At 38.4% G+C, this 12674-nt stretch overlaps 1 protein-coding gene across 4 annotated transcripts in view; it reads left to right on the top strand.

The window, feature by feature from the left end:
- Window positions 1–12674, top strand: part of SKAP2 (src kinase associated phosphoprotein 2) — a 194147-nt gene that overhangs the window by 172241 nt on the left and 9232 nt on the right. The window contains exons 13-14 of one of the 4 annotated variants that reach the window (XR_006211749.1): window positions 1016–1117; window positions 8389–8501. Coding sequence is in view for 3 of the 4 variants with exons in the window: in XM_042968681.1 (XP_042824615.1) it covers window positions 1016–1108 (93 nt within the window). In the remaining variant the exon portion in view is untranslated. Of the gene's footprint in view, window positions 1–1015; window positions 1118–1471; window positions 3909–8388; window positions 8502–12674 lie in introns of those variants that run through there. The other 3 variants (XM_042968681.1, XM_042968675.1, XM_042968687.1) reach the window with 3 other exon arrangements.

The raw sequence follows: 12674 nt of genomic DNA, 5'->3' as shown, positions 1-12674 counted from the left end.
TGGCAGACATATGAGACCAGTTACAGAGTGTTCGTAATGCTTAAAGCAGTGTCGTATCTGTCAGTGGAGGCAAAGGGGAGAAACGCAGGTACAGGTTTATCTCACGTTGCAAAGTAAACGCAGAAGTGACTCATCAATCACTCTTTTTTTACAGCTAGATGAATATTTTGCCTTTATAACTTGAGATCCTTTATTTCTTATTGATCTTCTACTGTAAGGGTGACTCCTAACACCACCTTTAAATTCCTGCCACCCATCCTTTATCTAATGAAGTTTATGATTAGTTGAAAGCAATAATAAATGCCTTAGGGAAGCTTTTTAAAAGGAGCCTTTAAAAATTATTTTGTAAAACAAATATTTGCAGATATTACTAGTGTTTTCTTATTCTTTCATTTGTCTGTTTAAAATGTCTATACACACGTATTAGATTTTTCTTAAGAGGAGGCGTAGCTCTACATTCTAAATGATCTTTAGTCATATGAGTTTAGTAGGAATTAGTTTATTGTGAAAAAGTAATTCTTTCCTTGCTAGATGATAAGCTTCTTGAAGGCAAAGATAGTATCCTAAGGATCTTGGCTATAACCCTGTAGCATCTAGAGCTGGTGTTTGCGTAGAAAAGTTGTCTCCCAGACCACGAGTGTGCTTGCCTGTGCGTGCATGCGTCTGTGTGTGTGTCTGTGTGTGTGTGGGGGGGGGGGGGAGGGAGAAGGGAAATGGGCCCAGGGAACTGACTTCCTCATGTAGTTTCATTTGCTAAGTTCTTATCCCAAGTGACTGTTTCTGTGTTCTATATGGAGTCATAAACAGGCTTTGTCTTACGCGTTAATTTAAATCTTTGCCTAACAGCATTTTTAAGTGTCCAGAAACAAACAAACAAAAAGATTAAAATGTTTCAATTTGCAGCTCAAGCTCTTGTAACTTTATAAAAAGAAATAACATTTCTAAGAAGTTGCATATAAACGACATTGTACTTATACCAGTCTAAAGGTTAATATTGCATATTGTTTTCAATTAGGAATACAATAGATATGGCTGGTGGGTAGGAGAAATGAAGGGAGCCATTGGCTTGGTGCCGAAAGCCTACATAATGGAGATGTATGATATTTGAGAGTCCTGGGTAAGTACATTTTAATCCAATATTCTGTAATAGCTCATATGTTCTCTTGGTCTCTGCATTATGAGTCTTTGCCTTTTAAAAAGTCTTTGTAGTTTTCTGATAGCACCAAGATCATGCTTCCCCCATCATCATCATCATCTTTTTTTTTTTTTAAATCTGGTTTAATTTTTAAATAACTTCATAGAATTTACTTTGGAAATAGATTTATTTAGAGAAAGTCCCTTTGCTAACAACTGGATGTTTTCCCAAACCTTCTCCTCTTTAGTAAAGTGTCACTTTTTACGGCCTTTCTGAGGAGCTGAATTGACAAAATGTTCATTTTTCCTTGGCTAAAAATGTAATTTTTTTTCTAAGCAGGAAAAATCAACATTTCAACTGAAGAAAAAAATTAAGCTGCAACTTTCCCTTTCTGCCTGCAGAAAAGGAAGATTCTTCTACTAGTCAGTAAATGCTTTGGATTTAGAATCATCTTGAAAGCCTGCGTGGCAGCTCATAACCTTTTTGTGTTTTCTTGAACGTTTGTCTTTAACTGTTATTTTATGCATTCATTATAATATTCCTCTGATGTGAAATTAAATAAAGAATATTAATGTAAATTAGATGCAGGCAGGAAACTTGTACCTGTTGCTATTCTGCTAAGAAATAAATGTAGTTTTTATTTACTCATTTGATTTTTGTGAAGAATTCAGCGTAATTTTCTATGTACTGCACACTCCCTGCTACTTTCATTATGAGTTGTAATTTCTCTTTGTGTTGGATGTCAATTATATTTTAGAGTATAATACGTAATTTCATAGAAATTTGAATTGAGTATATCATGCCAACTTCTGGTAGATGCTATCTAAAGAATGTGGCTTTGATAACCATCTTAGTACTTATCTTTCACACAGTAGTAACATATTTTCATGAAAGAATCTTACTGATTGGCAAGTTTCCTTCGTGTTAAATATAGCCACAAGAAAGAAAAGATGACAGGCTTCCCGATGGCAGTGCACGGACACCTGTGACACATGCAGACCAGAACCACGGTCCATGCCGAGCCCTTTCTCAGTAACAAACATCCTGATTAGATGATGGACTTGCCAACGTTTTCCACCACCGTTCTGTATTTACATGGAATAAAATAAAAAATTCATAAGAAAGCCCATTCTGTGTAATACAATGGCCTAAAGAGTCTCCGTATGCAGTTTCAAAGTAAGGAGACCTAACGGAGCACTGCCTTATCCTGCCCGATCACTGCTGTGCTGTTAAAGTCCCAGCACAGAACAGTAGAACCCCAGATCTGAGTCTCCTTTACACTTCTCAGAGCAGTGAATAGAAAAGGAAGGGCTCAGAGAGGAGAGCATAGAAATCGTGGTGGGAACACGTACCAATAGGCAAGTGGAAAGGTAGGGTTAGCCGACACTGGAGGTCTGTGTTGTGCAGCCGCAGCAAGATTTGTGGAACGATTACATCACCTTTCCGTGTATATTTGAAATCAAGGGTATTATTTTCAATGCCACCAAGGTAGCAGTGTGGCCTTGATACATATCAAAATGCCCTGCTGATTGGATAATTATTTGATGTGGATAGACTCATGTAATTTTGAATCATTGATTGGGGGGTACCACCTTTGTTGAACTTTTCAGATGTTTGTTTTATAAAGGTAAAAATGCTAACCATGAATGAGTTGAAACCCCCCCTTAATTTATATAAAACTATTTATAAGCAGTATTTCAGAGCTTACATTTAATGTTATCTTCTCAATACTGTGATCATCAGATTTCAAATGGGATGAAGTATATATTTTAGTTTTAGGGATTGCGGGTCAAGTCCAGTTTACATAAATTAGACATTGTCAAGTTAAAGCTTTCGGAAATGAATTTGTGCACTCGTCAATCTGTTCCTAATAGAGACCCGTTGGAGCAGGTTGAAATCATCTCAGCATAGATGAGACAACTGGAGACAAATTTAGTGGTCTGCTTTTCAAAGCCTGAGAGACGAAAAGCAAAAGCAGTCGTGGGTCTCCCCTGAAAATGTAATTTTGGTAATGGATACAGGTTTCATGCTTCTGGTTGAAGGGAAGATTTTCCTGCTCGGCCAGTAGGTGGCAGCAGCTTTTCATCACATACCAAAGCACTGGGCAGCCCCTCCCCCACTCGGGCACAAACTGGAGCTGCGTGTAAAGCATGTAAAAGAGTTTTGCCTCCTTTTACAGTTAATCCAGGAGAGGGAGTCCTTTGCCAACTGATGACCAACAATTCCAATCTGGATAGTCTCTGTGAATGGTGACAATACAGAAATAAAGTGTTAACTTCTGTCCAGAGCTGCTCTGGCCTTTGTTCTTGTTTAACTTGAATATAGGTGGGAGACAGGAAGGGAAACGAAAGATTTCAAATTAGAGTGATAAGAAAAATAATCATTACTTTCAATGCATGACTCCTTTGTATTCATTTGGCAAAATCATTTGTATACTACAAGGGAGAAAGTTTTCTTTACACCCTTGACAATATATCACACTCTCTTCAAGATCATAATAATATCATTAATGTGAATTTAAACAACATGGCTTGTTAGAAAATATGCTAATTGCTATGTTCTCATTATGTTTGCTTAGCTTTTATTTGTTTTTCTATGAACAGTTAGAGAGCTAATTTTTTTCAAAGGTGATTGTAAGTCATATTTTATATAGCATTTTGCTTGATTATTTGCTCTGTACTGAATTTGTACTCTATTGCCATTAGATCTTACAATAATGTTCCACTCTGCAAATTTTTAAGGTTCAAATAAAGTTTAATTGTTTGCAAACTGTTATGATGCTAATAATTCAACAGCCTGCTGTGTTACTAATGAAATTACTTTGTTATGATTAATTTGGAAAATAGTGTGTTGATTGTAGTAATTAAGCACAACAAGGTGAAGTAAATGATTCTAATGCCATCTGGCCTCCAAACTGAATGAAGAAATGAAATAGAGCTGTCATCTGAATTTATTCAAAGAAGTAAGGATAATACAAATGACTTTCATTGCTATAGGATTTACACTTAACCACAGCTCACTCCATTCTGTTTTTGCCACTTTGTTGCATGTGACCCTTTCTCTTATGAAAAACGTTGCTTAGCCTCATAATTGTTCTGAATACTTTATATTATTTTCAGTTGACTATTTTTACCTTGTGTTCATTTAATTACAGATAATTACATAAAGTATCGTAGGACCATAGAAAATTACTTTTCAGCCATCTGTAAGTGAAATCTATGCATGTGGGAGGTGGGTTGCTATCAGTGTGGAGATAGGATGAAGAGTGGAGATTTCATTCAGTTGTTTCTAAAATGTTTCCAGTTAAGATTCCCCCATAGTTCGAATGATTTCTAATTTCCTGTAATTTCTCCTGCCTAAACTATTGCTATTCACGTCATAGAGGCTGGTACCTTCCAGGGTCATGATTAAATGCAGAACCCAGAACTGAGTTCTATAGTAGAGATCCAGAATTGCAGTTCAGCCACCATAGGGAAACTGACCTTAGCATACGTGGTGGTCTAAAAGTTTGAACTTCACCAGTGAGACCGAGCAAAGTGTTGCAAAAATTTCTAACTCAAGAAAGAGTGCCTCTAAATTTTGGATAAATCGGTTGTTTGTATCTCAGTTGAATAGAATTATAGACACAATCTGTATAGAAATCACTTTTACGTCTCTTGAGTTCAAGAGAGGTGAGAGTATTGAAAAGCAGTCTACAGGGTAAAGAAGGAGGTGTTAGAGATTAAAACATGGTCAAGCCATAGAAAACTTGACTCAGAGGTCGAAGGGATATAATTAATATCCATTACATAAAAACATTTGTTAAAATGGCTTAGTTTGTGACTCAAATCCCGAGTATTCCAAAATACAGAGAAACAAATAAATAGTGTATTATTAAAGTATCTTTCTACCAACTTAACCTACACTCAAATGCGTAATTTAAACAGTTTATGCTCTGGTGTGGGAACAAGGAATGTCTAGACATCCGCAGCTTCAGCCTACATATACCGGTCACCACCTTCTAGCTGAGTTCTAGAATAGCCGTTAGAACCCCTGATTGTATAACATTTTGCAGGGATGAGGTAACTACTCAGAAAATTATATGGTCACAGTAACATGGAATGGCATTTCATTAACGCCAGGTTTGAAGAGCTTTTTCTTTTTTTCCCTAGTAGAATCTGCTCTATCATTAGTTGGACACAAACCCAGGATTTATTGCCAGCATGGTACTTCAGAGTATATGGTGTGTGTCCAGTAAATATTTGTTAATTAACTGATTTGGCAACCTACCGTTCTCTCAAGACTTGAGAGTTAAGAAGAAAAGGGCCTGACTTCTCCACCTAGTAGAGAAAATGCCTCCATGAGTTAATACCTCAGCTTTCTGACCGACAACATTCTCCCCATCAAAAGATCAGTCCCTTTTACTGAGTCTTTAAAAGTAGTTTCACTGTCCCCATAACACTATCAACAAGTGGACTGGATTTGATCGGTGGCAACAGAATTGAGGGAGATGGTAAAAAACAAAGTTGAGTGTGGCCGCTTGTCTTCAGAGGTTTCCTGCCTGCCTTTGCTGTTCGTCGTGACTCTTTTCAAGAAGGCACAGCCGACCCAGGCAGCGTGGGGCAAGTGATCTAGTTTCACTTTCCATTACATTCCGAATGGCAGCTGGCTTGGATTCCACCTGGCCGACGTCAGAGAGGCCTTCTGACCTTGGAAGCTGTGGCCTTGAATGGATCAAAAAGGAATTTCGGAAAGCGGGAAGTTGCACTGTGGTTGCCCAATCCAACCACAACTTATTTTCCTGGTCTTTTTTTTTTTTTTTTTTAACCTTTACTCCCTATTTCTTGTATTATCACGTCAACTGGAATGCTTTGACTCCCGAGATGAAAGGAACCATAAATGTGGAAAGTAGCCTTAGTCATACCAGTGCCCAGGTTAGGTCTGTGATGGTGGGAAGGAGGCGGGAAGCTCAGCAAGTCAACTTGTGAATATTGGCAAAGGTGAAAATAGAAATCGTCTCAAATGCCCACTTCTTTTATATTTATTTATTTATTTATTTATTTATTTATTTATTTATTTGTTTGTTTGTTTGTTTATTTATTTAAAGAGAGAGAGACAATCCCAAGCAGGCTCCACACTGTCAGCACAGGGCCCAACGTGGGACTTGAACCCGTGAGATCGTGACCTGAGCCGAAACCGAGAGTCGGACACTTAACCAACTGAGCCACCCAGGGGCCCCTCAAATGCCCATTCCTTAGGCGCTTTTCTTGACACCGAAACTTTGGAAAGTGTTTTCCTAGGTTACTCTCTTCTCCCTTTTCACTTTTTTCAATGTCCATTACTCAGAGAGGTAACAGAGAACAGCACTCGTCTACTTTCTGTTTATTGGCCTCAACTTCGTAATATAAAGATATCACTCCTGCTAGCGCGAAAGCAGGTGCCATTTGGTAGCTTAAGCGGCAGTTTGCGCCAAGTGTCCTTTTCTCCGAGGAGAAAATTCCTGACAGCAACGTACCCCAATTAAAATTGACAGCTTTAGGGGCGCCTGGGTGGCTCAGTCGGTTAAGCGTCCGACTTCGGCTCAGGTCGTGATCTCACAGTTGGCGGGTCTGAGCCCCGCATCATCGGGCTCCGGGCTGACAGCCCAGAGCCTGGAGCCTGCTTCGGATTCTGTGTCTCCCTCTCTCTCTGCCTCTCCCTCGCTCACGCTCTGTCTTTCTCTCTCAAAAATAAACAGACATTTAAAAAAATTTAAAAATGACTACATAAAAGGAGGAGAAAGTTCCAACAAACGAGCAGATTGCCATATGCTGCCCCCTCTTCCCAGCCCTCTCTGGAGTCCATTTAGCAAACCTCGTGCTCTTTAACTATCATGTCGAAGTAATAACAATTTGACGAGCAATAACAATAGCCAGCAGTAACTGTTTACTATTTGTCTTGCTCTGTACTTTGCATTGAACCCTTCTAGCAACGCTATGAGGTAAGATCTGTTGTTTATTCCCATTTTCCTGATTAGGAAACTGAGCATAAGTAATTTGTCCCAACGTCCAGAGTAGGAAGTTCCCGGCCTCCCTCCCTTAAATGCAGCAACATTCTGCTTCCCAGTACTGTGACAAATTCAAACCAAATGCATAATTCTAGCATATAGTAGGCACTCAATAAAAGCATATTGACTACTGGCGATGGCACCATTCTTATGAAGTAGTCTGGAGCATGTGAAAAGTTCAAGAATTGATCATCAGACAGCAGAATTTGCCTCATTTAGTAGTTGAAGCAGCCCATGGTGACTGTATCAAATCTGAAGCAGCTAATCCACAATGAAGGAGAAACTTTAACACAGGAATATTTCTATCCTTGAACTTCCAGTCTGGCTGAAAATAGTCAAGGCAGCAGAGAGCCGAGAGAGGACACCAGGCCAAAGGGACGTGCCTCTAACGACCTTTTCTCATCCTCTCTGCCTCTCCAAAAGAAATGCCCAAGGCAACTGACCAGCCAGGAAAGCCTTAGAAAAGTCTTTAAAGTGGCTGTTTCTGTCTCAAATAGTTAAGTAGTTTTAATTAGTTGTGTGTGAGTGGGGTGGGGGGGGGGTAGGGGGGGGAGTGGTAAATGGATCTTTATTTTTTTCAGTTTAAAGAATTATTATTAACTGTTCAGCCCTTTTACAATCAATAAACAAACTTCATTATAAAAAACTTGTATAATTTTGTAGCTTTTATTGGTCTTTCCGACTCTAAGTAAGAGGTCTTATTTCTTGGGCACCTACGTGGTACCTTGTACAGGGCTCCATAAAGTCTTCTGTTTTGTTGTTTGAACAAATGCTTTGAAAGAAAAAGAAAAAAAAACACAAAAAACCTTTTTGTATGTCAGGGATTGGAAGCTAGCAGGGGTGGGGGAATAGGAGATAAGTTAAGACTAACATCCGTTTTAGGGCTTTGCGGTTTCGCCAGAGGAGGGGTAAAATTGAGCCCTTTTATAGTCGAGTACATCCTGCACCATTGGCTGTCTCGTAGCCCAAAAGAAGGTGAACTGAAGTTCAGTTTCCAAGGGGTATTTCATTGTATCGGCTACTCTGAAATGTTTCCATGCCTAGTACTCAGGACAGGGAGCAATGGACTTTGCATTGTCTTGCTCGCCAGCTGCCCACCAAGTGGATCGAGTTGGTGCAATATAACCTGTCCCATCCAGGCAGATATGTGATTCACTCCCAATTCCCAGTTCAAACCCTTGTGGTCCGCCCTTCATTCATCTTCCTCCACTTTCCTCCTCTTCCTCAGACTCTCCCAAGGAGCTCCGTCCTATGAGGCATGATGTGTGGAATTCTTTACCACTCTACGGAGTGATTAATATCAGCCGTGTTCTCTGCTTTCCGTGAACCTGCAAAAACAAGGTATATAACTGTGTGTCTATCCCGTTAACGTATGTCCTGCATTGAGAAATTAAAACGTAGCTATCTTGTGAGTGTGTGTTGTTGCCTCCTATCTGTTGCTTTGCATCAGTCGGTCAGCATATTTACTTTATTCTTTATTATCATCTCAGGACTTGCTATTTCTCTTCCTATCTAATTAAATGATTCCATTTTGAATAATTACATTTAAGTGCCAACAGTGTGCTAGGGGCATTTCAAACAGCATTGTCGCAGTCTTTTCCAAGAAAACTCAGGGTCTAAATAAAATAGACAGGACATAAACTCAGGGAAGGAGAACAGCCCCAGGTAGCCTTACCTTTGTGCAGTCCTTAGCAGTTTAAATCATTAGCAGTGTCCTAAGTCATTTAAAAAAAAAAAGGCTCTCTGATTTTGTTAAATCTGAACCTAGAAGACTATCTTGAATATAAGCTGGGAGTAACACACACACGCACACGTGCACACACACCCTGGAATGAATCTCTCTATCTTTCTATCTAATTTTTTAAAGTGTACAGTTGGGAAGGTAGGCGAGAGGGTTTCAGTATTGGTTCAGACGAAAAGATTGATTTCTGGAATGCTTGTACCTACTGAATTAAGTGTGTGGGGAACCAAAACCAAAATATTAGGTGTGTGAATGATGTGACTGTCTTTTAGAGTTGCTGCCAGTTATGGTAAAACATCGTTCAGAAAGCCGAGTGGCCCCCTACCCCTTTAGGGAAAAAGACTCTGGGGCGCCTGGGTGGCTGAGTTTGTTAAGTGTCCAACTTCGACTCGGGTCGTGATCTCGCGGTCTGTGAGTTCGAGCCCCTCATTGGTCTCTGCTGACAGCTTGGAGCCTGGAACCTGCTTCTGATTCTGTGTCTACCTCTCTCTCTGCCCCTTCTTCGTTCTCTCTCTCTCTCTCTCTCAAAAATAAATAAGCATTAAAAAAAATTAGAGGCAAAAAGACTCTTTTCTTTCAGTTGGGGACAGAGTTGCACCAGCCGAGCATGGGTAGTAGGAAGACCATTAGAATCGGGGTCAAAATTCTAGTTTCGGTTCTCGAATGCACTGTGCCCTAGAATAAGTTTCCTCGCCTGCAAATACCAGCAGCACTGTTCTTTCTTCCTCCCAGGGTGTAGTTGGGCTCAAGTGAGGTTATATTTGGAGGTGACTTGACAGACCAATGACAGCGTTAAATAGGGCTTTCCTGTGTTGGAGGTATGAGAACTGAAATGAAGCAATGGGTCAAAATAAAAATGTCTCCTTCCCACCAAAAGCAAACGAGGGGAAACAATTGTAGTACTCAGCCCTGGCTGTGCTGCTGTTTGGGATAATGTTCGTGGGCAGCTGCTTTTATTATTTTACGGAGAGAATTAACGCGAACCATCCTCAGGGAGTTTGGGATTGAATTCTCCTGTAATCCTAAATGCATTTTTTGAATCAAGCCACTGTTTGTCCAAGCTATGGTTACTTTCTGTTAATCGGGGTTTCAATAACAGAGATGTTAACTTCCATCTGGAAAATTTCAAACTAAACTTTTCTTTTGGTATTAAAAAACCATCAATCTGAATAATAGGTTTTAGGTGTGTGTTGTTCATAGTTGGTTGGACTTAACTTAGCCTTTGAATATTGTTTTGTAACAAATACTCTAAGGAACATTTTGGTACAGGTTCCTTTTGACCAATACCTACTCTCTTTATGAACCGTGTCTTCCAGATGGGGTAGCATTGATTGTTCACCTGTGAATACGCACTTTGGAGTTAAACATTTTCTTCAGGTGCATATCTAGGAATGAGACCATCCGGTTTGATCAAATTAGGCTTGTAGAGTAGCACTAGTCTCAGGGTGGAGTTTGTGAAAATATGGGACTGGAGATCAGGGCAAACTGGAATCTTATTACATGTAACCTTAATGCTTTAATGTTATAACTTTAGGCAAAGTTAATAAAAAATGCAAAGGACTCTTAAATAATTTAAATTATCTAAAAAATTGAGCATATTCCTTCAAATAATAATGGCTTTCATGATCTGATTTTTTAAAAATTCATTTCTCATATCTTGAATTACTTAGAAGTGTAGATATCAAAGTAAGTTTGAGTTTATTTAAGATTATTAAATATATTTGTTATCATACAGCGTCAGAGAAGATTCCATTTTTTTAGCCTAGCGGTGATAATGTATAATGTTATGCAGTATAGAATTCCAGCAACATATCCAATAATGCCATTATAGCATAGAATTAATTTTTAGCACTTCTCTTTAAGATAGTGCTATACAATGTGATTCCTTGATTACTTTGAACCATTATTCAATTCCATTAACTTTAAAAATAGTCGCATTGTATACCTGTTCCTATCTGCTTTCTAAAATAAATGCTTCTCTTATCATCATAAGCTTTACTGGGAAAGTATTCCTGTCATGATGCATTTTCATGACTATTTTGGTCAAGGAAAAGAGTTGGGCATACAATGAACTGTGGTAATTGTGATTAAAATAAGTCAGATCATTCTGAAAACTCTTCCTCCTCTTCCTAAATAATTATAATAGAGAATTTTTACTTGCTAGCACACCGTCCTTTGCTGCTTCTGGTGCTGTGGCGGATAGCAATAAATAGTGTGTATTGATTACTACTTAATTCTAATGGAAGTATACTAAGGCTGGCAACACATTATAGCTTAGCATTTAGTGCTAAGTTTTTAAACAGTTTTTAAAATTTAAAAATTGATAGAATTGCCCCGAATATGCTTTGGTTATTGGATTCGTATCATGCTATAAAATTATTCTCATTTCCTACCTTTTCTAAAGATTATTTTGTTCACAATTTATTTTCCTGGTACTTCATTGCTATTTTTGCCTAACTGAAGATCTGTCATTTCCATTTGAGCTCGGTTTGAAAATTACGAGCACCGTATTAGAGCAACACGTTTGAGATCAGTACAGAAGCACAAAAAATTAACGGGCGAGAGCCACGTAGAGATTTTAAATTTAGTAAAAGTATTCAAATGTGCAATTTTAATCCATTAATCTGATTTGAGACTCCTTTAAAAGAAATATTTCTCCCTTAACGAGGTTTTCTCATTTAAAACATATTGAGAGGAGAAGCCTCTCGCCTAAAATAAATACTGGGTTTTGTTTTGTTTTGTTTTGTTTTGTTTTTTGAAGAAAAAGGCAAGGGAGAGCTTCCCTAATACTGGGCTATAATTTATTCTTAGTCAAAACCAGATTGCCATTTACATACTAGGTATTAAAGGCTAGTTGTAGTCATTAAAGGTGGTCTCTCTAATGCTTTGCATTAAGATATTCAATACAAGATTTATTTTCGAGCTATTTCAGGGCCACGAGGGAAGTTGTTTTCTTTATGAAGGGAATTCTGTATTTTACTTCATTATTTGTAGCCTTTTTTTTTTCTTTTCTTTTTTTTTTTTTTTTTTTTGGTAAATATAAAACAGAGAAGGGGAGAAGGGGAGGTGGTTGTTTCTTTGAATCTGAATACAGTCTGTCTTCTTAATGAACCTGCAGCAGTACCCAGAAAACAGCTCCTTGCAAATAAACATGCTAGAAGTGATTTAGCCACAATGTCCAGACTGTGTAAACATCTAATTATTACAATAAAATTGTCAATAAATTTACATTACTGCTCCCTTTTCAAACGTTAACCAACTTTTTCTTCGCTTGATAAAAGAGCATAAATTGTATTTTTTATGTGTTGGTGTTTTTGTTTTCATTACACTTCTTGCTGCACTGTAGACAAAAGACCGCAAACCTTAATGCCCTGAGTTATTCCTGGATGGAGAACACTCCTACAGTTGTTTATTAACGTAATGTGCTGTGTTTCCTTTCACAGGGACACGGCCTCAGCGGCTTCACAATCTGATCTTTAGTCACGGCATTTAAAAAAAAAAAAAAGAAAAAAGCCATAGAGCTGGTATTGTGGTCGCTGCCGCTTTAAGAGAGACACAAAGAATTAAGGCCTCTTATATTCCACTATTAGAATGGGAATTTAAGTTACATTAGAAGCACAAGATAAAATGGTAAAATGCAATAATTTCCTTTAACAAAGATTACGTCCAGTTTTCAGAATTATGATATCATGTTGAACATAATTGTGGAAGAACCCCCCCCCCCACCCCGTATTTCTTATATAACTGGTACATTAACATTAGAAAAGCAGAGT

Source organism: Panthera tigris, chromosome A2 (genome assembly GCF_018350195.1).
Source record: "Panthera tigris isolate Pti1 chromosome A2, P.tigris_Pti1_mat1.1, whole genome shotgun sequence".
NCBI classification, from domain to species: domain Eukaryota; kingdom Metazoa; phylum Chordata; class Mammalia; order Carnivora; family Felidae; genus Panthera; species Panthera tigris.
This window is presented reverse-complemented; position numbering and strand designations above follow the sequence as displayed.